General features: G+C 51.5%; 11 protein-coding genes across 11 annotated transcripts; 5 read left to right on the top strand and 6 right to left on the bottom strand.

The window, feature by feature from the left end:
* Positions 1-695: 695 nt before the first annotated feature.
* Positions 696-1,483, bottom strand: ASPBRDRAFT_387957 (uncharacterized protein). The gene is made up of 2 exons (XM_067624008.1): positions 854-1,483; positions 696-771 (listed from the first exon to the last, which is right to left on the bottom strand). Exon 1 carries the CDS (start codon positions 1,250-1,252, stop codon positions 890-892), a length of 363 nt encoding a protein of 120 aa, XP_067483207.1. The 5' UTR covers positions 1,253-1,483; the 3' UTR covers positions 696-771; positions 854-889.
* Positions 1,484-3,539: 2,056 nt separating this feature from the next.
* On the top strand, positions 3,540-5,035 carry glfB (UDP-galactofuranose transporter; the record flags this gene model as incomplete). The annotated part of the gene is made up of 6 exons (XM_067620439.1): positions 3,540-3,670; positions 3,732-3,799; positions 3,865-3,870; positions 3,929-4,146; positions 4,197-4,604; positions 4,667-5,035. The coding sequence occupies 6 exons, from the start codon at positions 3,540-3,542 to the stop codon at positions 5,033-5,035; spliced, it is 1,200 nt and encodes a 399-aa protein (XP_067483206.1).
* A 1,803-nt stretch (positions 5,036-6,838) lies between these two features.
* ASPBRDRAFT_117895 (uncharacterized protein) lies at positions 6,839-7,948 on the top strand (the record flags this gene model as incomplete). Its single annotated transcript, XM_067617130.1, has 1 exon — positions 6,839-7,948. The coding sequence occupies one exon, from the start codon at positions 6,839-6,841 to the stop codon at positions 7,946-7,948; it is 1,110 nt and encodes a 369-aa protein (XP_067483205.1).
* A 123-nt stretch (positions 7,949-8,071) lies between these two features.
* On the top strand, positions 8,072-8,920 carry ASPBRDRAFT_387723 (uncharacterized protein). The gene has a single exon (XM_067624001.1). The coding sequence runs from the start codon at positions 8,196-8,198 to the stop codon at positions 8,697-8,699; it is 504 nt and encodes a 167-aa protein (XP_067483204.1). The 5' UTR covers positions 8,072-8,195; the 3' UTR covers positions 8,700-8,920.
* Positions 8,778-10,831, bottom strand: ASPBRDRAFT_117208 (sugar transporter-like protein; the record flags this gene model as incomplete). Its single annotated transcript, XM_067617062.1, has 10 exons — positions 8,778-8,915; positions 8,990-9,119; positions 9,204-9,342; positions 9,407-9,523; positions 9,585-9,662; positions 9,730-9,745; positions 9,798-10,062; positions 10,123-10,421; positions 10,479-10,678; positions 10,747-10,831. The coding sequence occupies 10 exons, from the start codon at positions 10,829-10,831 to the stop codon at positions 8,778-8,780; spliced, it is 1,467 nt and encodes a 488-aa protein (XP_067483203.1).
* An 82-nt stretch (positions 10,832-10,913) lies between these two features.
* ASPBRDRAFT_51646 (uncharacterized protein) lies at positions 10,914-11,591 on the bottom strand (the record flags this gene model as incomplete). The annotated part of the gene is made up of 2 exons (XM_067626767.1): positions 10,914-11,207; positions 11,460-11,591. The coding sequence occupies 2 exons, from the start codon at positions 11,589-11,591 to the stop codon at positions 10,914-10,916; spliced, it is 426 nt and encodes a 141-aa protein (XP_067483202.1).
* Positions 11,592-12,011: 420 nt separating this feature from the next.
* ASPBRDRAFT_115393 (transcription factor TFIIIB subunit BRF1) lies at positions 12,012-14,270 on the bottom strand (the record flags this gene model as incomplete). Its single annotated transcript, XM_067616896.1, has 1 exon — positions 12,012-14,270. The coding sequence occupies one exon, from the start codon at positions 14,268-14,270 to the stop codon at positions 12,012-12,014; it is 2,259 nt and encodes a 752-aa protein (XP_067483201.1).
* A 1,810-nt stretch (positions 14,271-16,080) lies between these two features.
* Positions 16,081-19,854, top strand: ASPBRDRAFT_117979 (putative copper resistance-associated P-type ATPase; the record flags this gene model as incomplete). The annotated part of the gene is made up of 1 exon (XM_067617138.1): positions 16,081-19,854. One exon carries the CDS (start codon positions 16,081-16,083, stop codon positions 19,852-19,854), a length of 3,774 nt encoding a protein of 1,257 aa, XP_067483200.1.
* A 529-nt stretch (positions 19,855-20,383) lies between these two features.
* On the bottom strand, positions 20,384-22,280 carry ASPBRDRAFT_117200 (crossover junction endonuclease MUS81; the record flags this gene model as incomplete). The annotated part of the gene is made up of 4 exons (XM_067617061.1): positions 20,384-21,457; positions 21,508-21,914; positions 21,964-22,133; positions 22,189-22,280. 4 exons carry the CDS (start codon positions 22,278-22,280, stop codon positions 20,384-20,386), a joined length of 1,743 nt encoding a protein of 580 aa, XP_067483199.1.
* Positions 22,281-22,870: 590 nt separating this feature from the next.
* ASPBRDRAFT_116932 (DUF3292 domain-containing protein) lies at positions 22,871-25,124 on the top strand (the record flags this gene model as incomplete). Its single annotated transcript, XM_067617031.1, has 5 exons — positions 22,871-23,161; positions 23,215-23,424; positions 23,482-23,993; positions 24,049-24,276; positions 24,335-25,124. 5 exons carry the CDS (start codon positions 22,871-22,873, stop codon positions 25,122-25,124), a joined length of 2,031 nt encoding a protein of 676 aa, XP_067483198.1.
* Positions 25,125-25,282: 158 nt separating this feature from the next.
* On the bottom strand, positions 25,283-26,579 carry ASPBRDRAFT_387409 (SDR family oxidoreductase). The gene has a single exon (XM_067623997.1). It carries the CDS (start codon positions 26,346-26,348, stop codon positions 25,395-25,397), a length of 954 nt encoding a protein of 317 aa, XP_067483197.1. The 5' UTR covers positions 26,349-26,579; the 3' UTR covers positions 25,283-25,394.
* Between the last annotated feature and the right edge of the window lie 158 nt (positions 26,580-26,737).

Here is a 26,737-nt window from a genome sequence, read left to right as displayed (position 1 = left end):
ACGGGATCCATGGGGATTTCTCGGCAGGCACCGGCCTGCCAGGGGCTACAGTGGAATGCATGCGCGTTGCTCATACTTGGCTTAAGGGTCTCTACTAGCTTCTAGGGCCTATGGAGTCGTAGCAGCTGCTTTCTCCGTTGAGCTCCATCCGCTGGCGGAGCGACGGTTGCCGATTGCCTAGAACGGTAATGCAGCTCGGCGATGGATCTTGTGTACCCCACGAGAGCATCATGAATTCCGTTCGATATGTCACTGCGACCGCCTGGTTTCTATGTCAATCGATCGGATTTTAGGATTCATACGAAACATCTCACAGGTAAAAAGAGACGGCTGGGTCCAAGCTCACGGGAGGACATATGATGCGGAATACCGTGGCGAGCATGTATAACACTCCCGTGCAACGGACAGCCCGATCAACTTCATCAAAGACTGTAGCAGGTCGTATAAGAAATGAGCTGTGTATCCATTGTGTACGCACACCCCTATTTAGCGGCCAACCGCGCACTACCTACAACCAGTGGCAGTCGATTGCCTCCTGCGCAAGGTACTACCTCCTACGTATCGAGTTCTCCGCAGCAGCGTAGACGTAACCTAACTGGTCCAGGAGGATGTCGATGGCGAGCATCGGCAACATGGGTCGTCCCCTATTTGACGGTCTGTCAAGTTCAGGGTAGATAAGTAGGTCCCGGGCTGAGCAGGGAACACATGAGCCGGGCAACAGTCGAACGGCTCCACTAGTTGTCCTTCTTGAAATGGAAAGAAAGAGAGGATCTTTTTCCAGAAGCGCACACAACGGTCTATCAGCTTAACCTGTCTGGGATTTGAGATGCAAGCAGATGGAGTTGTCACCCACTCAGGGACTAAGGGACCAAATACACTAACAAAAGCTTCAATTTTCGCCCCCCTGATGCTGTCGTAATGTGGTCCTCCTGTCAAAGCCCTTATTTCTGACGGACGCGCAATCAGCGAATCCTGGGTAAGAACTCTGCATCGACATCTGACTGCTATTGATTGAACCATAATCATGATCAAACCAAGAAGAGAAGGCCTGAGCCAACAATCCATATTGTAGACCAGGACCCGAAGGCTGGTACACGTCGGTACGGAACTCCATACAGCAGAAACTATCCGGGACCCTCGTGGGTCTGGGAAAAGAGTCCCTGAGGGAACGGGCAACCAGAGGATGGCTCCGTCGTACCATTTGCTCTAAACGCCATTGAACCATGGTGATGGCGTCAGGCCCCTCAGCCATCAGATCGCCGCATTCCCCACCCGCAAGGGACCTTTGCGGCGGCGCTATGAGCAAGTGGCCGCTGAACGCGGGTAAGACAGTGCTTGGCTTAGCCCGCTGCTTGCGTAATGCATCCTGCACCAAACAAGCCGGCGTTAATTTTGATCAACAGTGATTGTCGCAAGTCGGTGTTGATGTGTCCCTCCCCTCCATTAGCATTTTTTTTTCACACCCTCCTACTTTTCCTTAGCAGACACACAAATCGAACATCGATCCAGAAGAGTCTAGAATGAGTCCTATATCAGCAGATGGTAGTTGCCCATTTTTCGAACCAGAATTAGTTAATAAGAGGAAAGATGAGAAGACAAAAATGTAGGCAAAGAGCAAAAAATAGAGTACATGGCGTTGTCTACCAAGGAAAGTCGCTGGGAGGAGGAGGGGGGGCTCCATAATGGTAATAACCAGAACGGCCTATCTCTAGTCAGAGCGAACGGAAAAGGGGCAACAACCATCGACTACTGGGCGCCCCCCCGATGGTGGAGACCTGGAGATTGACACCAACCACCAGCGCTCGCCAGGACAATAGAACTCGCCACGAGAGTGATGAACATTTGCCTCGCCCCACGGCCGTACCGAGAGATGGTTTCAAGGCCGTCCATCCACTCGCAGATTGCAATTAGACAGCAATCTATTGAAGACGCATTGAGACTCGCGGTGAGCATCGGACGAAAACACCGGCGGCATAGAGCCTAGGATAACGACACAGATGACTTGCAAGTCAATGATGATGGGAACGGACAGGAAGTATAAGATAGAAGTCGATAGTTGACGACGTTTGCAGATGGGACTCCTTGAGGAAGAAGAACCGAACGAGGTCTGGAACTGGCAAATGTTTATTACGCATTGTTCATACAGATTCAATACTAAAGAATTTGTTCCTGCAAACAACTGCAGTGGGGGAAATAGCTGGGTATTAGCAATACCCATACGGTATTCAAATGAATTAATGGCCATTGCGAGGCCATTTTTCCGCAATGAGTGTATTTGCCGGGTCTCCAGCCCGCTAATTTTTCGCCCCTCGTCACTCTCCACTTTTGGCCTCCACTGAGCTGGGCTTGTCTTCCCAAGTTCCCAGCCTAGAACTCGAAACCGCCCGTCAGAACCACTGGTGGTGTTTCACCTGCTTCGGTGTCCATGGGGTAGAACCGTAGACTAGCATACGAATGGTATCTAATTATAATCCTCCAGTAATTTTGGGGTACCGATAACACGACCATTAGATTATCCAGACCAAAACCAGTTCAGGATGATAATAGATGATACTATCGACGCCTTATTATTGTACTCAGTTTGAGACCAGGCAAGGCAGATGCAGAGAGATAACAATGTAGTAATCGGCAAGGTGAAATTGGGCTTATCTATGGAGTACTCTACAACCGACCTTCAATTAACTAAATTACTAGCATTATCACACTGACTCTGGTTCCGGTTCATTCCTCCCACCCCCCACCCATCCGTCCGCCCACAGGTGAGGAATAGGAAGAGGTAATGCTACTACTGTAAGTAGAATGCATGCCAGCCGCTAAACTTTGGGGATTCAGGTCCGGGTCCAGAGAAACTAAGTCCTAGCCCAGTATGTAAATTGACGGTCAGCGTAGTCCTGCTAGTTGGAAATCGTGAGAACGACGACCAACGAACGACATATCGTGTCCTGGGCCACGATCTTCCTTCTCGGTGTTGATGCGGACCCAGCCCTCTCTCTCTCACTCTCTTACTCTCTCACACTTCTCCGTCTCTTCTCTTCCCTGACTCTCTTCGCCGGCCCCCCCTAAATAATTTTACTTCTTCCCGAGCCGTCTTCACCTCCGCTGCCATCCCACAGGAAACCAAGCCGTAAGTACCTCCTCTACCTGGTACCCTGTTTTCCTTACCCGAGAGTGAAAATTACCTCAACGGAGCCCACCCCCCCCCAATCTAGTTACCAAACAACCCCTTCGTCCTCCCTCTTCCTCTTCTTTCTTCTCTCCTCCAACCCCGACCATTCTTCTTCACACTGTTCTATTCTCATTCACTCTCTTACTATCCTGTTTTTTCATTTTTGGTCCAACTCTCGTCTCACTCGTTTCCAGACTTTTTAGGCTTCTCGACCTTTGTCCACCTTTTCTCTGCCACCATTCTTTCTTCTCTTTACGTCCCTTCTTGACAACCGTTACCCGTGGCCTCCGCCAAGTTCGGACAAAGCAGCCTTCTACGGCCGCGACCTTTTGACTTTCAACGTTTCTTTTCCGATCAGACTCGCACCTTCATAATGTCCGAGGGCGAAAAAGCCAGAACCTCTGGAGAGGTCTCTCGTCCGGAGCCTACCCTGCCCACTGTCAATCCCGCCGTCGATAAGGCAGAGCCTCCGAAGGCTGCCTTCCATCCAGCTGTCTATGTCGGGTGAGCTACCACGAGAGTGAGAGAGAGAGGTGTATTGGAAGAGTACTAAGACCGAGATCAGTGTCTGGATCACTTTGAGTTCCAGTGTTATCTTGTTCAACAAGCATATCCTCGACTATGCTCAGTTCCGTAAGTTTTGACACATGGCGACTGCGATCAAGGTAATCATATCGCTAATTCTCCTCTGTTCCTAGGTTTCCGTACGTCCCTCAGACCCTCTTTCGATCTCGTCCAATAGTCAAAACTAACGGCAGTTAGCTATTATTCTCACAACATGGCATTTGGCATTTGCGACCTTCATGACCCAGGTTCTGGCGCGCACCACCACTCTGCTCGATGGACGGAAAACCGTGAAGATGACTGGCCGGGTCTACCTTCGTGCTATTGTTCCCATCGGTCTTTTCTTCAGTCTCAGTTTGATCTGCGGTAATGTGACTTATCTGTATCTGAGTGTTGCCTTCATCCAGATGCTCAAGGTCAGTCGCTTCCTCTCGAGCGTGAGTTTCACTTGCTGACTCTCGCCCAGGCTACTACTCCCGTTGCTGTTCTGTTCGCTACTTGGGGTATGGGCATGGCTCCTGTCAACCTGAAGGTCCTGATGAACGTCAGCGTTATCGTTCTTGGTGTTATCATCGCCTCTTTCGGTGAGATCCGCTTTGTGTTCATCGGATTCCTGTTCCAGCTTGGTGGTATTGTCTTTGAGGCCACTCGGCTGGTCATGGTCCAGCGCCTGCTCAGCTCTGCTGAATACAAGATGGACCCCCTTGTCTCCCTCTACTACTTTGCTCCTGTCTGTGCTGTCATGAACGGTGTCACTGCTCTCTTCATCGAGGTCCCTAACCTTACCATGGGCCACATCTACAACGTTGGTGTCTGGACATTGCTGGCCAATGCCGTTGTTGCTTTCCTCCTCAACGTTTCCGTTGTCTTCTTGGTAGGTAGCTGTTTTGCGCCGCGCTACTACATCAGGGTCAATTTACTGACGCACCCCTACAGATCGGCAAGACCTCCTCCCTTGTCATGACCCTGTGCGGTGTCCTGAAGGATATCCTTTTGGTCGCTGCTTCTATGATGATCTGGCAGACCCCCGTCACCATGACCCAGTTCTTCGGTTACTCGATCGCTCTGGTCGGTCTCGTCTACTACAAGCTTGGCGGTGACAAGATCAAGGAGTACACTGGCCAGGCCAACCGTGCCTGGGCTGAGTATGGAGTTAACCACCCGGCTCAGCGCAAGTTCATTGTCTTCGGTGCTATTCTCCTCATCTTCTTCCTGCTCATGGGCTCCATGGCCCCCAGCTACGCCCCCGAGTCCGTTGCCAGCGTCAAGGGAATGCTCGGTGGAGCCACTGCTGGAAATGCTTAAATGGCTGATCAGCAAAAGTCAGGGTAGATGCAATCATGCGTCTGTCTTAGTGCTCCAGCGCGGTGTGGCGGTTGGAGCCGGCGAGTGGTAGCTGGTGGCTCGTGCGGAGGGGCATGGGGACTGTGGAAGGTCCCCGGGGTGTAAAAGTTCTACCCGCGCGTCACGTTCGCTTTTCTTCCGCCATACTTGGATATGTATGGCCCTCTACTGTTATAAAGGATAATATTTCATCTGCCGGGGTAGTTCTTTAACGAATTGGGACGCGGGGTGCATCTGGGCCGGCCACATGCGGGGAATGCAGCCGGGCCCAGAAGACACGGTTGATATGACATGGATTTCGATTCCGACGGGGATTTCACAATTATTCGTTTCGCAACCCTGGTCTCTTCTTCTTTTATTTTCTCTCTTCCTTATATCACATTTTATTAGAAAGATGTTTTGTCAGTGTATTGTTCGCGATTTGGCTCGATGACCATTTGTGACGTGTGAAACTAGCAGGAAGTTCAGGTGTCGGATATCATTTTCGCTACCTTGTTTGCTCGTCATCCCATTCTCCTGTTACTATAGGATTGTTTCTTTTTTCTTTTTAACTACTTTACGAGGGGAATCTTTCTCATCCACCGAATAGAATTTTTTGTCAATCAAGTTTCCGTGTTAGCGTATGATGGATGCCTCAGACATCAGGAGGAAAGGCTAGCCAAGGTCTGGCTGCTCAGTAAAGTTCCTTGGCTGGCACCCCCTGGTCAGTCAGCAGTCAGTGCGGGCCTTTAGGGTTGAGCCAATCACGGCGCATCGAAAGCCTCGGGTTTGAGCTGAGTGGTTCAGCCAATAGCCTTGCATCCAGTGAGGGCGGCCGCGCGGACAAGGCGTGCATATACCATCCAATCAGAGAGTATCGTTGGTAGTGGATCCCACCCCATCGTTGCCCGGGACGATTGCCTCTTGACCAATAATGAGCGCGTCCTTGCGGGTTGATCTGAGCCCGGTGGGTCCCGTCACCTCATACCGTACGGTATGGTATGCAGTCACGCCAAGGGGCGCACAATCCCTGCAAATCCCTCAGCAATCACGCGGGAATGGCGGGCGTCACAGGTGTATGGCGCGGTAAATACACAGGTCTGGCCAATGGCAAATCCTGCTCTCCGCAATGATTGAACGGATCGCAAGGCGCATCCAAAGAAGCTCCGATCACACTGAGTTGAAGTGACTTCTCGCTCACTCGTCCGCATCCGTCAGCTTCTGCTGCTTCTTCTCCTTCCTTTTCTGCTTCTCTCGCTCGCTCTCGCGTGTTTCGTTTGGTTCCTCGCTTTTCCTCCCACACTTTTCTCTCTTCCTTTTTGCTTCCCTCCGCTTCTTCTCCTTCTCCTCCTCCACATCTTAGCCGGTGCTCCCGTGGTTCGCTTCTGCTTTGCCGGCTGCGCATCTCCTTCCTCCGTTTATCCTCCTTCCATCTCTCTCTTCCTCTTCTTCCTTCCCTTCCTTCTTCTCCTACATCGTCCTCCATCATCCGCTCATATATCCTTACCTCTTGATACACTTCATCCTTCTATTCATATCCCCCCCCCCCCCCATCTCGTACCCTTCCATTGTCACCTCCTGCCTGCCTGCCTCCCTGCACCTTTCTGCGCATCACTTCTCGTCTGCTCCGTTGCTGCCACACCATAACTATCCACAGCTTGGATCGCAAGATCCACAGGTTGCTCTCGTTCTTCATTTCTAGCTCACTGGACAAACAGAACAGGCTCCCTTACGTTCTAACCTCCGTAGTCGCACCATTCGACCACTCCATCGCATTCGATCACCATGTGCCCAATGCTGCTGAACGGTCTCTCTGATGGCCCAGCGATGGTCCTATCCCCTCCTCAGGACCACGCTTTTGTTCAATTCCCTCGCCAGTCCCGGTTCACCCATGACGCAGAGTCGAGGTCGTTCTTCTCCAATAACAACAACCCCTTCCAACCATCCAAACCCTCTCGCAAGAGGTCGCGTGACGAAGACTCTTTTGAAGAAGCCATGAACGGAAGCAGCAATCCCATGTCCATCGTGACTGCCCCTGCTCCGCAACCCAGACAGCAAAAGGTCGAAGAGCCCATTTACGGCGAAGGCATGGTTCTCCTCAACCCGCGCACCAAGATGGCCATCTCAGCCGAAAGCCAGACAGGCACGTGGTATGAAGAGACCGTTGAGAATGTCTCCACCGCTGCCCCTGTCTCGTCGCATCGTTCCGGCAGCCCATCATCTGCTAGCCGTAAAGCGCAGCGTCTAGATCCCGCTGCTTCCAACTTCGACGATATCACACTCTCCTCCATCCAGCGCAAAATGAACTCCACCGACCAGCAAGATGACAATCGCCGAATCCTCAACGCGGGCAACCGCTCCGAAGAACCCACTGTCGACGACGCCACGCGTCTCCTCGGAATTAGCTGGCAGCGGATCGCGACCGATGACGCTGACATGGCGGCTGCTGTGCGCGGCTGGAAGAAGTACATTGATCGACAGTTCGCGACGTACCTGGCCGATTCACAAATCTTACTGAAGAATCGAGCACTGAATGCCTATCTCGTCACCGCACGACCCATGACGCCAATGGGAGTGGCTCACACACCGGCCTTTTATCTCTTCAACGATGACCTCACCCAAGCACAGCTAGTGGGCTCAACCTGGGAGGCCTGCCTCATGAACCTTCGTTCGTCCCCCATCGTTTTCGAAGGCACGCAGATTATGAATGCCGCAGACCGGCCGCTCAACAACGGCATGGCCTCGATGGGGGCCCAGAACCTGCTGGGAGCGAACCCGGTAGATTCAGGCCTCCCACTTCTCCAGACTCTCTGTGCCCAGCCCGTGAATCAAGGCAACGGCATGGGGTTGAACAACAGCGTAGGGATGGGAACGGGGATGGAGATCGACGCGTAAACCATCGGCAGCACTCTCATCAGCAGCAGCAAGGCGCCTCTGTTCGAATAACACCTCAACGCGTTAAAATCCGACCGACTTATCACCTCGACGGAGACGCAGCGGAAGCGACTTTCGCCTTCGACCAACCGCTATGTCCCCTTCATCTCGGCAGCAAAATCTCTGAATTCTGCTTTTCCTCTTCTTCTGATGGTGCTGTGTCTCTCATATTCGCCTCACCATCGTAATAAAAATTCGGATTTGACATATGTTTGTGGAACTTTTCTTTCCTTTTCTTTATTTCTTCGTTGGATTTGATCTTTTCTCTGGCGCAAAGGGTTGGTGGTGGGATGGCTGGGACTGGGTATGGTCATGTGGCCGGCTGGGTCACATGGGATTGGTTCTGTTGCCGCTTTTCCGTTTCATTTCTTTTCCTTTTGACTCTCTGATTATTGATATATATTTGCCATTTTCACATATCGTCAGATTTGGAAAAAAAAAAAAAATAAGAAGAATGAATAAAAGAAAAATCATCAAGAAATACTTTCTATGTTTTCGTTGTAGAGAGAAGCAAATTTTTGGGAGGGGAAGTAGAAAGTGGCGGTCAAGAACCGCCAGCCAGCTTTTGCCAGATACAGACTTAGCCATAACTATAGGGTCCATGAGCATCCTCCCAGCAACCCCATCTCCAATTGCCCACCAGCCCTCTCCTCTTCTTCTTGCATCATCAACCACTAGACTACCTACCCATCTTGCTGTGGTGAGACCTTGATTCCATAAAGTACAAGGATGAACTCATCAATGACATATTTGCCGTCCTTATCAGTCTCGTGCGCATTCCCGGGCTAACTTAGCTTACGGGTCTGCTCTCCACCCAGGTAAACCCTTTGTCATCCTCCCGAATAGGCTGTGCCTTCTGGATCCCGAACAGGGAGTCGATATCCTCGAGGCCCATATTAGCTGTCTCGGGATAGTAGAAGTACAAGATCTGAGACGTTGGGGTCATTCATCAGCCAGGCCTGGTGGCGCGATGGGGGATCGGAATGTATGTCCCGAACTCACCGGTATAAAAGCGAGGTTAAAGGCCACGAAGATGAGATACCCTTTCCATGCCAGGTCTCGGATCAGCGTCGGAGATATCATGGCCACAAAAAAGCTCCAGAGCCAGTTAGCGGAAATTCCGATGGCTTGTCTATTTGGGGTGGTGAGAGTTAGCCCTACTCCAGACCAAACTGGCCCCGCCACCGGTTGGAATGGGGTGAGTGTCCTGGCCTACCCTTTTGTCCGGACATGTTGGGGGAGTAGCTCTGGCCCGTATACCCATGGTATGCAATTAATCGTGGCCCCATAGATGAGCATATACAGGAAGAAGAACGCCACGGAGGCCGTCGCGGCCGACTTTTCCAGGTTTGTCCCTGCCGGTGCCAGGTGTTAGATCAATTCCCTAACTCTGTATTCCGAGCCATACACCGGGCTTACCTTTGAAGGACAGAAGAATGGAGATCATGAGCAGGCATACAAAGAGGCCAAAGGATCCCCACATCATTGGGCTCCGCCGTCCCAGTCGATCGGAGTAAAATATGGGATAAAAGGCACCTACGGTAACACGATCAGCACCCTGTTGCTGCGATGGGGGTAGGCCAGAATTCCTGAGTACCTAAGACAAACATTAATTGGATCACTCCACTCAACAATAAACTCAGCTTGGCGTCAAGGCCCACGTTATCTTCAAGGACTAGGAGTAGGTATCTCGTCAGCCATTGATTGGACATCGCAGGGAAAAATGATCTCATAGGTAATACCTGTAGTGACATAGGTCTGGAGCATGGAGTTAGCCTTTGAGCTGCGATGTTTCTCAGGTTTCACATACGACAATCAAGGGAGCCCCTCCCATCTGGTTCGTAAACTGCAGCCCATAAGCCAGCAAGATTCGCCGGCCAGTATGAAGCTCATCTTTCTTGAAGATCTCCGACCACTTGTACTCTGGACGACCATCGTCTATGGCCCTAAAAATATTTTCGGCTTCCTGGGTCACTGTTGGGTGATCTGATGGCAGATCATAGAAATCGCATAGGACTTGCAGGGCCTCCTGTCTCCTATTTTGACGGCACAACCACCGGGGATTCTCCGGGAGTCTTTCCAACAAAAGTTAGATGACATGCTCAACTCGCGCAACGCGTGGCAGCCCAACTTACCCAAAGATCAATATGATAACCAGAATTGCGACGATCACTTGACTGGCGATGGGCAGCCTCCAGTTGATAGGCCCATCCACATAGCTCATCCCATAGTCGTACCAGTACGCGATGGTAATGCCTACCCCGACAGCGAGAGGCTGAGTGCAGACGTACATTCCTCGTTTCCGTGCTTCACATAGTTCCGCTTGATACACCGGCACGGTCGTTGTCATGATGCCAATTCCGATTCCAGTGAAGAGCCGGGACGCGAGCAGCTGCGCTTTGGAGAAGGAGCTGGTCTGGACCGTTGCCCCAATCTGTAAAGCACCATTAGCATCTGCATGTGAAAACCGAGTCACCGGAGGGACGCATACTATTATTATACACATCGAAAGCCACACGGACTTTCGAAAACCTAAATTGTCACTTGTCAAGAAGGCCACCACTGTGCCAAGGAGACAGCCTAGATTGTATATAGACACTATGATTCCCATTACCGCCGTACTGGGATTGTGGACGATAGCGAGGAAGTCGGTGTTGTTGATGATGCCGGAAAATACTGCCTGGTTGTAGCCTATCCATAACATGACTGCGCGTCAACATATACTGCACCCTAGGTGCGTCCATCAGGTACTATCTCACCGAATAAAGCGAATGCTGCTTGGCAGGTGAACATGATGGCCAGCCGAAGGCTGTGCCCCCGTCCATACATATTGAATTTGACCATATTCGCAACCGTGGTAACAGAGCGAGGAAGGTCAGCAACTAGAACTGAACCTCAAGCTGACCATACACTGGACGTAGGATATTTATATGTGTAGTGCGACTCCATCTTTGTCACTGACTGCAAGAATAAGGGGGTCAAGGCTTCTGTGGACCCGTGGCACACGAATTTGGTGCGCAGGAAGCGCAATAGTCTGGATAATTCTCCTCATGATGAGGTAGTATCCCCATCGGATATCTGAAGCCCCAGTAACCCGTTGTAGATCGCCGCAGGATCCTCCATACCAAGGTCCGGTAAATGCCGCAATAGGATGGAGAACCGGACCTGCAACAACATCCAGCGAGTCAGACGACGAGTTGCTAGCATTCAACGATACGACCTGCCCACCTTCTACATTCCTCAGGGTCTGCGGAGGATAGACTTCCGACTGGCACAAGGCTCGGAGACCTCGAATATCATTTCCAGGATAGATATATCAGCACCACAGCCCATGACTCATATGCAGCCTCAGCGCATCGGAGATGTTACAAGAGTTGAAGTGTAGATCGCTGTGATCCAACCGTCATATATCGGAAAGTCACCCTTCAACAGCAGGGGGTTAACCGGAACATACGAACCTGCACCATCAAACTCTCAGAAGGGGTGAACCCCTTGCCTTAGTAATGCCGAGTTCGTGAAGGTCACAATCTAGGCAGCTCAAGAACCTATTAATAGTTCCAAATTTACTGACATTCTGGGTTGCCAGCATGCGGGTGAAGGCCATGGTGACGATGGTATCAGTGAAGCCCTCCTGAGATTAGGGTTCTGCAGGGCCTTGCTTCCAAGGAAAGAGCATCCATGCACCAGACAACGGAGAATTAGAACTCGTGATTAGAAAGAGATGAAGATACAAGGTTTGATGACATAGGTGATGCAGTTGGTGGGTGGATGGACATGAGAGAAGGTGGGGGAAAGTTGTAGACTACGCGTTTCTCGTCTCTCGTTCTCGATGCCTGCCACACGTGATATCAGCCTCGAAACGGCAAGACAAGCAACAAGAAAGGGACTGACGGGGCGAAGAAGATCATATGCCCGTCTGTTGCTTTTCAAGATGGAATGACTGGGTATCAAATTCCGGTCGACTTGGCGCCGGAGTCTATGTACATGCCTTGCAGTGAAATACAACCCTGCTATCATCGCAACTTTAATCACTGCCATAACCATAATCACTCCCCTCGTCATAATAGTCACCGTAGGTTCCAGCAAGCGCCGCGTCAAACCCGTCATCCTCCATGTCATCGTCGTCGTCGTAGTCATCCTCGTCGCCCGAATACTCGTTCTTTGCTCCATCCGCAGGACCGAGGACTTGCTCAGTCTGACTCGCTTTGCCACCTTGATCCGTCGGAGCCTGAGTAGCCGGGACTGCTGAGGCACGCGCCGGAGCTGTGGCAGAGAAAGAAGCCCCAGTGGGTTGGCTAGTTGAGGGGGTTGCAAGCCCTGTACGCCTCGAGGCTGCCTCTGGTTCGATACTGGCGCTTCGTCGTGACACGACACTCTGGCTGCGACTCTGGCTTCGGCTCAAGCTCTCTTCTTTAGGCTTGGAGGCCTCGTCAGCCCCTTCATCACCGAAGAGTGACTCTAAAAGACGATAATTGATCTTTTTACTGAATCCTCTTCTTTCCAACATCCGACGAGTGGCTTCTGCAGGGGTTGAAGCGCGAGTGCTGCGGCCATCTCCATCTTCACCCTCGCCTTCAAGATACGTAACGTCGCCCAGTCTACCGCGGCGGCGTTTCCGCGGCTTATGCACGCGACCGTCCGCGCCAGGGTGTGAATCGGCTTCCGCCAGAGCTCGCTTTAGCGCTTTAGCTTGCTGGGTCCGGAGATAATCTTTATTCTCATGGACCCAAATCCGTTCTTTGATCTCAACTTCCGCAGGAGAAAGCAGACAGTTAGACACCTCGGGATCTGATTCAAACTCAGCGGCGTCAATCTCTGTATTATCAGACACGACCTTCCTTGGAGGACCGCCACTAGTCTCGAACAAGTTCGACCCTTTGGACAACAGCGCGGTCATTTCATTCTCCAAAGCTTCTTCCGATGCAATCTGATCTGGCGAAGGGGCTGGAAGCGGAGGTCTCTTCGGACCCTTCTGGCGACCGGACTTGGCGTGCTCCTCACCAGCGTCCGAAATGGCCTCGCTTGCAGCGGAGGCAGTCGATTGGCGACGTTGACTACTGCTGGCCGCTATCAATGCCGGGTCGATAGGAAGATTAGGAATAGCGAATCCGTCTGAGTCGACACGCCTATGTTGCTGAGCTTCCTGTACATCGCCCTCAATCTCGGCGGCCGTTTCCGTGGGTCGCCTCTTGAAAGAGCGAGACGGCTTCCTCCCTTCTCTAGCTCTGGCAAAAGAAGGTGGGTCATGCGCATTCTCCAGCTGCACGGATCGGAACTGGTCGACTGTGAGCTCACCACTTTCGGTTGAGCTGAACTCATTCAAACGCTGGCTGATCGTGATCTCGGTGACCTTGACGACGTAGACAACCTCTCGAACAGTACGACGGAAGTTGTTCATCCGGGCTGCAAGGATCAGGGCCGCACCGCAAATACCAGCGGGACGACGACCCGTCGTCATCCAATCGCGATTCATTCGCTGCACGATACGGACCGCCTCGCTCGCCACCTGCATGGTAGCTGACCCAAATTCGAGCTGTTTGGCAAACCTGTAGATCAAGCTCTCCGGATCAATCGGGTTCATCAGAAACACGTTACCACCCAGACGCAACTCGTCTAGCAGTGCCTTGTAGGTCCGGCCTAGTTTGAACACGTTGATCATAAGAACATCGGCAAAATCAATGAGCATGATGGTGTTGCCATCCTGCCGACGACACGCAATGTATAAGCACACAGCAGCTACAGTCTTGGTCCTTCGACCTTGAATAAAGTTCAATCCGACGGCCAGTTTGAACACCTGACCAGCAGCCTTCATGGCACTCTCTGGGATAGTCAAGGCACGAGACAGCTGGGTGATGTACCGGTTACCGTTCTGCTCCGTAATCTCGCGGCTTTCGGCTCCCCCACGTTGAAAGCCAGGGCCATAGCTGCGAACATGGGATTGGTCTTCGCCGACAAAGGTACCCTGAACGACTGCAGCACCTGACGACGATTCCCCGAAAGTCACTTCGGAGACGATGTTTGCTTCACTGATAACAGTACCACATCCAGAACAAACCTTCTGGCCGTCATCCTCAACGATGTGAGGAGCAGGACAGCCCGGGTTAGGGCAAGTCGTGGTTTTGGGGTGGGTAGTTGGCCTGGCGGGTTGAGGCCGAGAAATGGGCTGGGGACGCCTGATAGGAGTTGGATTGGGCGATTTCAGACTAGCTAGTCTTCCCATAGGTGGCCGTGGGCCGCTCCGTGGGGGAATGGGTGCACGCATCCCAGGCCTAGGGACTGACATTGTGAATGCGACGGGCTGACTCTGGCTCTGTGGGGTCGATGATGTCCACGAGCGGTGGTAGGAAGTTGCGCCAGTAAGATGAAGAGAAGAAGACAACCGATCACACGGGGTCTACCATGCCTAGAGGTGTCCACAAAATGATCCTGGACGTAGCGTGGTCCAATCGTCGAGCTGAAGATGCAGCGACGAGCCAGACGGACGGGGGTATAAGGGAGAAGAGACCGCACAAAGAACACTCCAGGCGGGGTTCCAAGATATCAGGGGGGCTGACGGAGGTGTTGAACGGGTGAAATATAGCCAAAACCACGCATTCACTTGGCGAACTAATTATGATGAAAAGGAACTGTCTCTGAGAGGCCAACCTGCAGCTGGGAAGGATAAGTGCTGTTGATGGAAGAGGGAAGAATGAAATGAAGGTGATTCAAGTGGGCGCGACGCATCACCGACGTGAAAATTATGACGCGCCCGTCGCGGTGGTCCAATGGAAGAGTCACGTGGCGCGCCGTGTGTTGAAGGCATCATTTGCTGCCCCATTCCTCACTGTCCCTCGTTCGAATCCCCGTGGAGGCATCATTCCAGAACCACTGCTAACCCTGCCACATGAATCTACCTTAGATTCGAGGATTCGTCTATTTCTAGACTTGGATAAAATACTCCTTCTATTTATCCTGTCATTGAAAAGCTATCCTGGTCAGAACCCCGGTGATACCGTTTCGTTAGGCAGTACTATCCGTTTGCAGCTATCCGGCAATTGATTTTCTTCCCCTATCGCACGCTACTACATCGATAGTATATATCGAAAATGACACACACAGCACCATTTCATATGTTTAAAAGAAGCTGTTTCCTATTCCCTATAACCTCAAGCCAAAAAATGGGCGTCTGAAACAGCCCCGATCAGCCGAATCTAATCTAGATAGACGATCGTTTCTTCGATTCCTCTTTTTTCCCCTGGGAGCTTAATCTGGGACTCCACTACTAACTGCTTAGTGAGCCAATCTAAACCAAAAAAAAATGCCGGAGCTCTAAAAAAATTCGCCACATGTGTAATTCCACCTTCTCAGCTCTCCACAGGGTTACTCGTAGTATCGGGGAATAACCACAGCCCATTCCAACAAATCAGTTAGCACGGCGGATTCGAAAAATTATCGGCAATCACATGAATTGATATGAGGAAGTTTGACGGAGTCCAGGGGCATCTTGTACATATGACTTACATCACCGGGGTGAAGTGGGTAATGAGTGGAATGCGCCATTTGTGCGCGGTCCCAGAACATCCTCACTTCTTCTTTTGACGCACAAAACGCGCAGCTTTGCCCCCCTCTCTCTTTCTAATGGAAGAGCCCAGAAATATTGTTGATGATGATTCATATTTCTTTCGGTCTCTCCCTCCTTCTTTTCTGGCCTATTTGTAGAGCTCGCCCTTCCTCATCCCTTACTCGCCGATTGAGCAATTGCGATCTGCAGACATAGGCGCCGCTGTCAGTAGACAATACTCAATCTCAGACAGGAAAAGCAACATCTTACCTCGCAATACTGCCTTCTGTCGCTCTCATTGCTTGACAGACATTCCCCTGCGCTAACCGCCATCTAGGCGTGTTGCATAAACTGTCTCGGCCTCGTGGGGTGTCAAATCCTGGTTAGAGCTCAGACGTCCTTTTACATCAACTGGCAAGACCCGCCGTCGACGTCTTGTTCGTTTTCCATTCTATCAAACACCCTTTACTCCCTGTCGGAGATCTCTCACAGTCAGGCAGGGTCTCAAAGTGGTGACTGAGCCGGTCTCTACTTTTCTTTCTCCCTTCAGACAATGTCGCCAACGGCAGCAGACACCAACTCTCGAGTTCCTGCTGGACTGGACTCGAGACTTCTCAAAAGTATATTCTTTGTCAGCAACATTCATTGCTCCTCTTGCGTCGCATACATCAATGAAGTCCTATCAGGCATAAATGGTGTGAGGGATATCGATGTGTCAGTTCTCACACACGAAGTACGCGTCGTCCACAGCGCAGAAACAGACCCGTCCCGCCTTGCTTCGGCTTTAGTTGAAGCTGCCTTCGAGGTTCACCATGTCACTACATATGAACCGAGAGGTTCGGTCATTTCGGAACTTGATACGACTTCATGGCTGCCCCGCGACTCAGTCCTCTTCACCACCCATCCTAACCTCAACCGAGATCCAGCTCTGGGAAGCAGACATGTTGAAAATTGTGACGCTTGCAGGAAAGAAGAACTGGATAGCCTCGTAGCCGGTGAGGACTTGGCAGATGCTCGCCGTCTGCCTCGGGACCGCTATAGTGGTCTTCGAGCCGGTGGCAAGCCCAGTCCATCCCAGTCAGAGGTACAGAGTCTAGTACCCCGGGGGTCAGTCGAAGATGTTATGCCTGTGGAGTCGCCCAAGACGCCTCAAAATCCAGAAGATAAGGAAAGGTTCAATGCGCGTGTGAGCATTGGTGGGATGAGCTGTGCTTCATGCGCCAACAGCATCACGAATGAAGTGAAGGAGTTGGACTTTGTCGAGGACATCACCGTCAACCTCCTCACCAATAGTGCCACTGTTATCTTCACTGGTCCGCAGTCAAACATCGATAAGGTTGTCGAGCAGATTGATGATATTGGTTTCGAAGCGTCGCTGGATGAAGTCAATAAGATCAAGACGGCTCCCGCACGCAAGGAGGCCCCTTCGACATTCGTCGCTGAACTTGCTATCGGCGGCATGACATGCGGTTCGTGCTCAGGAGCGGTTACCCGGGGGCTAGAGGAGCTTCCCTTCGTTACTACAGTTTCGGTCAACCTTCTGACCCATAGTGGAAGAGTTGAGTTCGAGGGGCGTGACCATCTTGACGAGATCGTGGAGAAGATTGAAGACCTCGGCTATGATGCTTCGGTCGACAACGTGTCAGCTCTGGCAGCAGATAACAACGATGAGCCTCTGGAAGAGAGGACGGTGTCCATTCGTGTGGATGGTATGTTCTGTCATCACTGCCCTGACAAAGTTGTCAAGGCTCTGGAAGCTTTCCCGGATGTGCAAGTCGACGGCAACCTGTCCGTTAAGAATCCGATTCTTGCGGTAACATATACACCAAAGCCACCCTCTCTCACAGTGAGAAACATACTTCGGACAATTGAATCAGCTCATGATGCTTTCACTGCCACCGTTTATCGCCCTCCAAGTGTTGAAGATCGGTCCCGAGCTATGCAGCGCCACGAAAGACGCCGACTGTTCACCCGGTTCATCTTTGTTTTGCTTGTGGCAATCCCCACGTTCATCCTTGGTATTGTATTTATGAGCTTGGTGTCATCAAATAACAAGGTTCGCAAGTTCTTGGAACAACCGATGTGGGCTGGAGATGCCTCACGCCTCGAATGGGCCCTCTTTATCATGACAACGCCGGTCATGTTCTATGGCGCTGATATCTTTCACGTGCGGGCCATGAAAGAAGTCTACTCACTTTGGCGTCCTGGAAGTCGAGCACCGCTCCTGCGCAGGTTCTATCGGTTTGGAAGCATGAACCTCCTTATCTCCGCCGGAACGACTGTAGCTTATGTCTCGTCTTTGGCTGTTCTTATCATGGACGCTGCTATGGGCCCAGCATCCGACACACATAGCTCGACATATTTCGACACTGTGGTGTTTCTCACCATGTTCATTCTCGCCGGGCGGTTCATGGAAGCGTACAGCAAGGCGAAGACCGGAGATGCCGTCGCATCGCTTGGAAAGCTGCGCCCGACAGAAGCTTTGCTGAGAATTAACGCAAGTGGCGCAGACCCAGCTGGTGACGATACCAGACCTGCGGAAGATGGCTATGAGCGGATCAATATTGACCTGCTAGAAATTGGAGATGTGGTCAGCATCCCTCACGGTGCTTCGCCGCCTGCCGACGGCGTTGTCGTTGGGACTGCTTCTTACCAATTCGATGAGAGCTCGTTGACGGGCGAGTCGAAACCAGTTCACAAGTCAGCAGGCGATCAAGTCTATACCGGCTCCGTGAACGTCGGTCAGCCCGTCGAGGTCAAGGTCACTGCAATCGGCGGCTCCTCGATGTTGGATCAGATCATTTCCGTGGTGCGAGAAGGTCAGAGCAGACGTGCGCCGCTGGAACGGGTTGCAGATCTACTCACCTCCCACTTTGTTCCAATCATCACGTTGATCGCCATTCTGACTTTTGTCATCTGGCTCGCTCTCGGCCTTTCTGGGTCACTGCCCGATGATTACCTTGACGTTGCACGTGGCGGTTGGACATTCTGGGCTCTGGAGTTTGCCATTGCAGTGTTCGTCGTGGCCTGTCCCTGTGGTCTAGCGCTAGCCGCTCCCACGGCACTTTTCGTGGGCGGTGGGTTGGCTGCTAAGCAAGGTATTCTGGTCAAAGGAGGAGGCGAGGCGTTCCAAGAAGCGAGCCGGCTTGATGCCATCGTGTTCGACAAGACGGGAACTCTCACAGAGGGCGGCAGCCTGCAGGTAGCCGATCACGAAGCACTCATTTCGGACCCCGACATGATGCAGGTGGCTTGGACACTCGCCCGAAAGCTTGAGGAAAGCAGCAACCATCCAATTGCTCGAGCAATCTCAACGTTTTGTAAAGAGAAGCCCTCCTTGTCGATCACGAGCGCCGACATCGAAGAAAAATCCGGTCAAGGGATGAAGGGCACGTTCACTGTCTCTGTGCCGAATCCGAACGAGAAATCCGACACCACTCAATTCGAAGCTGCTATCGGCAACCAACGTCTATTGCACAGCCTAGCAACCGCAGGCTACGACGAAGGCCGCCTATCCAAAGTTCTCTCGAAGTATCAAGCTGCCGGTAAATCCACCGCGATCCTATGTCTCCGTTCCCAGAACGAGCCTTCCTTCTCCCCCGCCATCGTGTTCGGCGTTTCAGATACCATCAGACCCGACACTGTGGAAGTTATCTCCCAGCTCCAAAAGCGCAAAGTCAACGTATACATGTGCACCGGCGACAACCAAACAACCGCGCACGCCGTCGCCGACATGGTTGGCATTCCCCGCTCGAACGTCATGGCGAACGTCATGCCAGGAGGCAAAGCCGATTTCGTGCGTCAAATCCAAGACAGCAACAACTTCACCCCGCAGACAGACTCCGAAGCTGAAAGCCAGCGGGCCGCCACCAGCAATAACCGATCCATCGTCGCCTTCGTCGGTGACGGAGTGAACGACTCGCCCGCCCTCGCAGCAGCAGACGTGAGCATCGCCATGGCATCGGGATCCGACGTGGCCATGAACTCTGCAAGCTTCATCCTCCTCAACTCAGAGCTCGACACCATCTTGCAACTGGTCTTGCTTAGTCGCCGCGTCTTCAACCGTGTCAAATTGAACTTTGGTTGGGCGTTGGTCTATAATTGCTGCTTGGTGCCAGTCGCCGCTGGTGTCTTCTATCCTATTGTTAGTGGGCATAAGCATGAGATGGTGGGTGGGGAGCTTGTTACGAGTGATACACATTGGAGATTGAGTCCTGTCTGGGCTGCGTTGGCTATGGCGTTGAGTAGCATTTCGGTGGTTTGTAGTAGTCTTGCGTTGGGAATTGATCGCAGGTCGATTAAGAGGGTGTTTGGGTCGGGGAAATAGGTGGTGCTACTTACTACCTCAATCATGACTGATGAAATCACAAGGGTATATCTCCATGTTTCGGGGGATTTCGTGGGCGTTTGGTTCTGGGTTTGAATGATTTGGGGGCAGAGGCTTGATATCTGATAATGGTCCTCTCGTGATCTCTCGTGTGTGTATTATGGTTGTTTATTCGGGCTATTGGTATTTATAGTAGCAGATACTTGGATCATCCTGATGATGCTGAGATTGAATGTCGACGATTTAACTACTATAAACTTGTCAAATTAAAATATTGTAGCTGCTACGAAATCCGACAGAGAATGCGGTATAACTCACGCATAGTAGGAAGTAAGCACTTCTTCGTAATTCTTAAGTTACAGCGAGTGCAATGTGCTATCTAGGTTCTTGCCAATGGTCTTCTCAACTAGTTAATTTGATGTACTAGTCATCCGTTAGACGAGAAGCCGTCTTACACCTAGATGCATTTCGCTCCCTCATATTCGCTCTTGATTCACATCTAAGTAATACCACTTCTATTGAAGATTTATCATCCATCCTCACCCCATACCTCTGCGATTTTCTTGCTCAGAACCTTCGCGATCTTCTTCCGCCCCACGAGCGTTTGCATCCGTTCTGAAACCATATTCTCCCGATCCTTGGGATCAAGCTCCTCAAAAGCACGGATAAAAGCCTGCGGAGTCGGCCACCGTCGTTGGATCTCGAGTGCCTTCTCGCCTGTTACGCCTCGGATGCACATGAGCATTTTGAGGAACACGTCACGGAGGGTCAAGACATCGGATTTGGAGGTGAGAGCGGAGAATGTCGAAAAGGTGACGGCGTAAGTGGTCGTGGGGCTTTCTCCTCGGAGACGTTCTAGGGTTGTGAGGTATGATTGGGAGGATGAGAGCTGGCGACTAGGAATTAGACTAAGGGTGTTGGAGGATGGTTCACTACCGGCAGAGGAACTGAACATTCTGCGCAGTAGGAGAGTCATTCTAGCGAGGTATTGGATTGTGTCGTCGAGGTTCTTGGTTCTCTTGACAAAGTAGCCGTTGACGACTTGTGTCGAGGCTATGGCGGAGGCTACCATTTCGTTGTACTTGCCTGCCATGGCGCTGTTCGGGTCTGAGGGGACGGTGAACTCTTCAATGAGGTAGATGACGTTTTTCACTCCGGAACGACGAAGCCGGAACTTCTGTTCGTGGAACCGCCCGTCTTTCATGGAGCTGATGAGATCGTCGATTCTTTTGCGCTCAACGATCCAGTCGAGCATGACCTCGTCGCCTTCTTCGCCGTACTGAGAGAGAAATGTTGGGTTGTGGAATTTGGCTACCCACATGACGTCGCCTAGTTCTAGTGCGCGCACCTCGGGACTGACTCCCTTTTTGTGTAGTTCATTGGTGAGGTAATCTCTGTCTTTGGATGATCGGACTTCACGGTTATCCAGAACCAGCTGGACTGTAAAGCTGTCGGGAGGGATTCTTATGGGGGTTACTGTTCCGTCCGAGGCGGGTTCCCATCCTTGGGTATCGTTACGAATTATGGGCGTCTCCTCGTCGTCGATGATCTCTGTGCCATTACCACCCATGCTGTTTTGCAATCGGGAGTCCCCACTTGGTCCCTACGCACGTTAGATGTGGTCATAGCAGTATAGATATTGACTCTTGTTACCGATTGATTCCCAAACGCCAAGGTGCCTTGATTTGACGGCAGGGCAACCTTCTTCATCCTTTTCGCCACCTCCCAACCTTCTTCCGTGAGTGCGTACTTCTTCAGAGGGCGCCCAAAATCATACACAATTTCCTTTTGCAAGAGCGTCTTCATTGAGCTCCAAGCAGTGTGAAACTTGGACGACTCGGCAGGTGCTGTGAACGAGCTATCGCAGTTTGGCTGTGCTAAGTCAATCAGTTGTGCCTTGGTTAGGCCCTGGGAGGAGTTCTCGTTGAGAGTTGCCAGGGCTAGGATCAAAGCGTAAGGGCCAGATCGTAAGGTCGGGACATAAGGTCGCGCCTTTCGAGGTTTCTTGGCTGGTTGGCTTTCTGCTGTGCCCTCATCGGATGCCCTCTTGCTGCTTGCCGCTACGATATTCAGAACCTGCTCAAACACGACAGACCTGCCAAGACTTACATTTCTGAGGATGCTCGGGCATTGGAAGCGCATTTTCTTCGCAGTAAGCTTTTAGTTTTTCAGTCAAGCGATCACATAGTTTTGGGCCAAGCCCATTTAGCTGCTGAGCTTCCGAAGGGTGTTGGAAAACCAAGGGACAAGCTTTCATCGACTCGTAGGCCTTTTTGTATCTGTGCGTAGTTCAGCAGCTTTGATCCTTGTATGATGCCTTGGGATAGTACTGACACTATGGCACCCTTGCTGTTGCGTTCTCGAGCTTCGTCTAGCCATTCTTTGATCCACCCCAATAGTAGGGGATTGGCATACGTCTCACTCATTGTTACGTATTTAACCGCATTGACACATAGTGCTGGCAGAATCAGAAATAAATGTGTCCGACAATGAGTATCATAAGCGATTCCGATGTTCCTAAACAGAAAGGCTAAAGTTGGGTTCTAGGCCTGGGAGGCGGAGATCGAATCTACTGGTCTGGAACGCGGCTTCGGGATGTTCTCACGCGTACTTCCCAATTAGGCAGTAATTGGTTTGCGCCACATCAAAGCCACATATGTGGCGGTACACTGGGTTTTTGATTGGCTGAAAGATCTAGTATGCAGTTGCGTCGGCGACATGAATCTGGGGCAATACACCTTTTCAAAGGAAATGGAGATCGAAGACAGCAATCGATCAAGTAGCAAGTTAACCTTGGAAGAAACCCCTGAGCTCCAGAGTTCGGGCCTGGGAACTGATTGTTGACGCGGCCCTGAGATTCCAGGCTTTGGCACGATCGGTCCGTGACGACACAGCCATGACGTAGTTGTGGCCTACCCCGGCTTTCAACAGACCCTCAAAGCGCATCTATCTTCTCCATTTTCATGCCCATATTTGCCTCTATTATACAATCGTTAACATAGATTCTTTCTGCAATATGTCACGAAGGGATCCAAGAAAATCGGCAGAGCCTGTCGCGTATAGCTCGAAGACCAGCGGCAAGGATATATTCGCGGCTGATCGCATCACCACCGAGATTAGTGGTCCAACAGATAGTCATGTTCTTTCCAAGGTGGATCAAGATGAGAAAGGACTGGCGCAGAAGGCTGGACAAACTGATACTGTGACGGACTTGGGTTGGAACCAACACTCCGACGAGCTTGACGAGCAACTTGTGTCTGGAATCTCAAACGAAGATCTTTGGATGCTTATTCGACGTTTCAACAAGGTATGGCTTCCTCAATCGAACACTATCAGCCCCAGGTACTGATATAAGCACAGCAAATTTATTATGTGAAAGCAGTCCCAGATGCTCCCATGCAACGACTGGACCTCAACCGGGCCGAAGATGAGCAATTCTCCCCTGATAAACTGCGCGCCACCCTTGAGCGATTTTACACAAGCATTGTCGTATCGTTAACTTCATTCGTCAATCATATTGTCAGGCTACGCTCATGGAGGGAGCGCCAGCGGACAGCAGCATTTTGTGCTGTAGGTCACAACTGAATAGTCCTTTAATCTGACTCGGTTGACTGGTGTTAATCTTAGGTTTACTTTGCTGCGTGGGCCTTGGATCTTCTTGCCCCAACACTCTTCAGTCTCCTCATAGTGCTGGTAATTAGTCCTGATAGCAGGTCATATCTGTTCCCTCCTGCACCAATAGCCCTTGTGAACAAGGATACCGGTGGCGTGCAAAAGCCCAAAGCCGGGGTCTTGGGGTCCCACGATAGTATCACTGGAGCACCCGAAAATATGAAGGGCGAAGCAGCTGAACAAGAGGCTAGCAACCTATTTACAAGCGTTGCCAGTGTCGCTGTTGGTAGTGTTGCCGGCAAGCATGATCAAGGGACGCCTGATGATGCCCCAATGGAAGAAAATGTTCCAGACGCGATGGAGCTTGCTACTAGCGCAGCAGATGCACAGACAGCGGCCCATGGAGAAGCTCCGGACGATGCTCATGATAAGACTAGGCAGCCAATGAGGGATACCGTCTACAACGCTGCCAATAAGTCAATGCGCGTGCTGAGCGACATCATTGACACTTATGAGCGGTTTGGCAAGTATGTACAAACTGTAGCACTGAGAGACCCACGCTTACATTCTGACTTACCCTAGTGCTTTGTCACCAACTCCTCCATTTTCAATTGTGACTCCCTATGTCCGCCTGACAGCCATACTATCTGTTGGTTTCCTAGTCTCACTCATCACCTCTAGCTACGTCTTTGTCAAAATGATTACTTTTGGTACTGGGTTCGCCTTCTTCGGGGACCCGATTATCTGGCGTGGTGTGGCGTACTTGAACCGCGAGTACCCCCGGTGGGAGAAGTTGCTCGAGCTTCAAAAGTAAGAAACCTCGATCATCTCAAACAAAATCTTCATCCAGTGCTAAAACTCCATCCAGCTCCCTCCTGAAAGGAATCCCCACAAATGCTCAACTCACCCTAACCCTGCTCCGAATCGGCGAAGCAAACGGTGCACCCCTCCCGCCACCACCTAACCACTCACTTCACCAAACACCATACCACCCGGCCCCCATTGACGACAAGGACATCAACATTTCAGCCTCAGAAGAAGAAATCAACCAAGCAATTGCCCCATCACCCCAACAAGTCATCGAAGAGCACGAAGTACACCCCAAGCCCCCCAAGAAGGGCTTCATGAACCGCATGGTCGGCTTCTTCAAAGGCACCACAGCCACCGGCATCCAAAGCAAGCTCGCCGTTGACCGGGCCCGCGCAGCCGCCGGCTCCAAGCACGCCAAACCCCGAGTGGGCGTGCTCCGCAGTAAAGGCAAATTTACTCTACCCTCAGGTCCTACTCAATTCGACGGCCGATACAAGGGCAAGCGAGGCGTCGTGGTGCTCGATCAGTCCCAGAAGCCACCGGTGCTTTACTTCACGACGGACCAGACCGTGCAATTGGATCAGCCTGGTCTGGAACATCGACCGAAGGGCACTGTATTATTCCAGATGCCAGTGACGGATATTCTGGAGATGAGGAAGATTGGTGGACTCGGGTGGAAGGGGAAGTTGGTCACGGGTTGGGCTGTGGGTAATAAGGAGGTGGTGGATGGGTTGGTGCTGACGGGGAAGCTGCCCGAGCAGAAGTATCAGCTTACGGCTATGAAAACTCGCAATCAGTTGTTTAATCGGCTGGTTGCTATTGATGGACAGGTTTGGGAAAGTTATTGATCTTGGTATGAATGCTTGCTAAGGTGTTATCAGGTTTGGAAGTAGTGAGGTCGAGGTTTGGACGAGGTGGTGATGGATGGGACGATATATAGTGATTTGTGCATATGGGAAGCCGAAGACGTGGCAATAGTTGTTGTGCATTTATACTATTTTCTAATGCGTCATTATATGGAATGTTTATTTATCCGTTCGGTTGTTCATGGGAGTACATGTCGTGGGCAAAGTACAGTGTGTGGAGCATGGTAACCAATGTGTCCGCACTCGTTGTGTTTATTGCTGTTTTACCTCCAACTGGTAATCTCGTACTGCTTGCTCAAATGAAGAGTCCCGCTTGAAACCCAAAGAAATAGCCTGAGAGTTATCGAAGCGTGTAGGCCAAGACTCTAGGATCGGCCTGAGGGTCGGATCCTCCTCCTCCTTTAGCAGAGCGAGCTTATCCTTCCCTGCAACCTTCTCCAAAGCATCCATCATGTCCTGAATGGTGACACAGATGCCAGGTACATTGATTTGTCGAATATGAGGAGGCAATGCATCCTTGGACAAGGATAATGTATGGACCAGATTATGAACCAGGGTTTTGGGCGAGCATAGCCAAGATTTGAATGACCGGTCCTCCAGCGGAATGACACACTCTTTGCCGTCGAGTGGCTCGCGAATCATCCCAGAAAGAAAGGACGAAGCAGCAGCTGTAGGACGACCGGGACGGACGGAAATAGTGGGGAACCGAAGGGTAAAGCCCGTGATGAACCCACGGCGGGTGTACTCATTGATAAGAGTCTCACAGATGATCTTCTCAGCACCGTAGGATGACTGCGGCGTCGGGATGACACTGTCGTTCACTACTTCGGGCAGTGGCTGGCCGTAGACAGCCTGACTTGAGGAATAAATCACCCGTACGCCGGGGCAGGTTCTGCGGAGAGCCTCAAGCAGGTTCCGGGTAGCGTCTACGTTGACGCTCATGCCTAGGTCGAAGTTGGCTTCGGAGCCGGACGACATGATTCCGTGGAAGGCAAAGACGGCGTCGAGGGATTTGTCCACGACTGCATCTGCGCCTTTCAGGAGGTCTGTTGTCACCGAACGTGCATTTTGAGGGTATGCGACGCCTGTGGGAATAGGGGGCTCGTTTATATCGGTTAGTGTGACGATGTATGATGGGTCGTTGAGGAGCTCTCTCGCGAGGAGTTGGCCGATGAAGCCTGCTGCTCCTGTGATGAGAATTTGCATCTTGGAAGGTCAATGACAAGACTAGCAATTGTGTAAGGAGGAAGGCGTGGGAATTAGATCTCCGTCAAGGGCTCTATCATGCAGACACTATCAGTAATATGCTCAGCTAGCATTGGTCGTCATTGTGGGATGGCCTCGCATTAACTCCGAGGGTCGAACAGCTGGTACTCCGCAGCCGGACTTTTCCCGGCGCAATATCCAGTCCATGACGTTTTCGCTCAGGAACTGTGAAGCTCCCCCTCGGAGGATCCACAGCTTCTTCTGGGATATGATCATGCCAGAGAAGATTTGAGCGAGGGGATAATTGCGTTTGTTACCCCTCGATGCGCCCCGTGCTTGCTTGTCACAAAATTTTAGGCGCATGGTAAGTGTTGAACGGAGGTGGATAG

This window comes from Aspergillus brasiliensis, assembly GCF_001889945.1.
Source record: "Aspergillus brasiliensis CBS 101740 unplaced genomic scaffold ASPBRscaffold_2, whole genome shotgun sequence".
Classification (NCBI taxonomy): Eukaryota; Fungi; Ascomycota; class Eurotiomycetes; order Eurotiales; family Aspergillaceae; genus Aspergillus; species Aspergillus brasiliensis.
Note: the sequence above shows the minus strand (reverse complement) of the source record. Positions and strands in the feature narration are given on the sequence as shown.

What these genes read in the sequence shown, in the direction of transcription:
- ASPBRDRAFT_387957 (XM_067624008.1), bottom strand. Translation starts at nt 1,252, where the DNA reads ATGGCTGAGGGGCCTGACGCCATCACCATGGTTCAATGGCGTTTAGAG.
- ASPBRDRAFT_387723 (XM_067624001.1), top strand. Translation starts at nt 8,196, where the DNA reads ATGTTTGTGGAACTTTTCTTTCCTTTTCTTTATTTCTTCGTTGGATTT.
- ASPBRDRAFT_387409 (XM_067623997.1), bottom strand. Translation starts at nt 26,348, where the DNA reads ATGCAAATTCTCATCACAGGAGCAGCAGGCTTCATCGGCCAACTCCTC.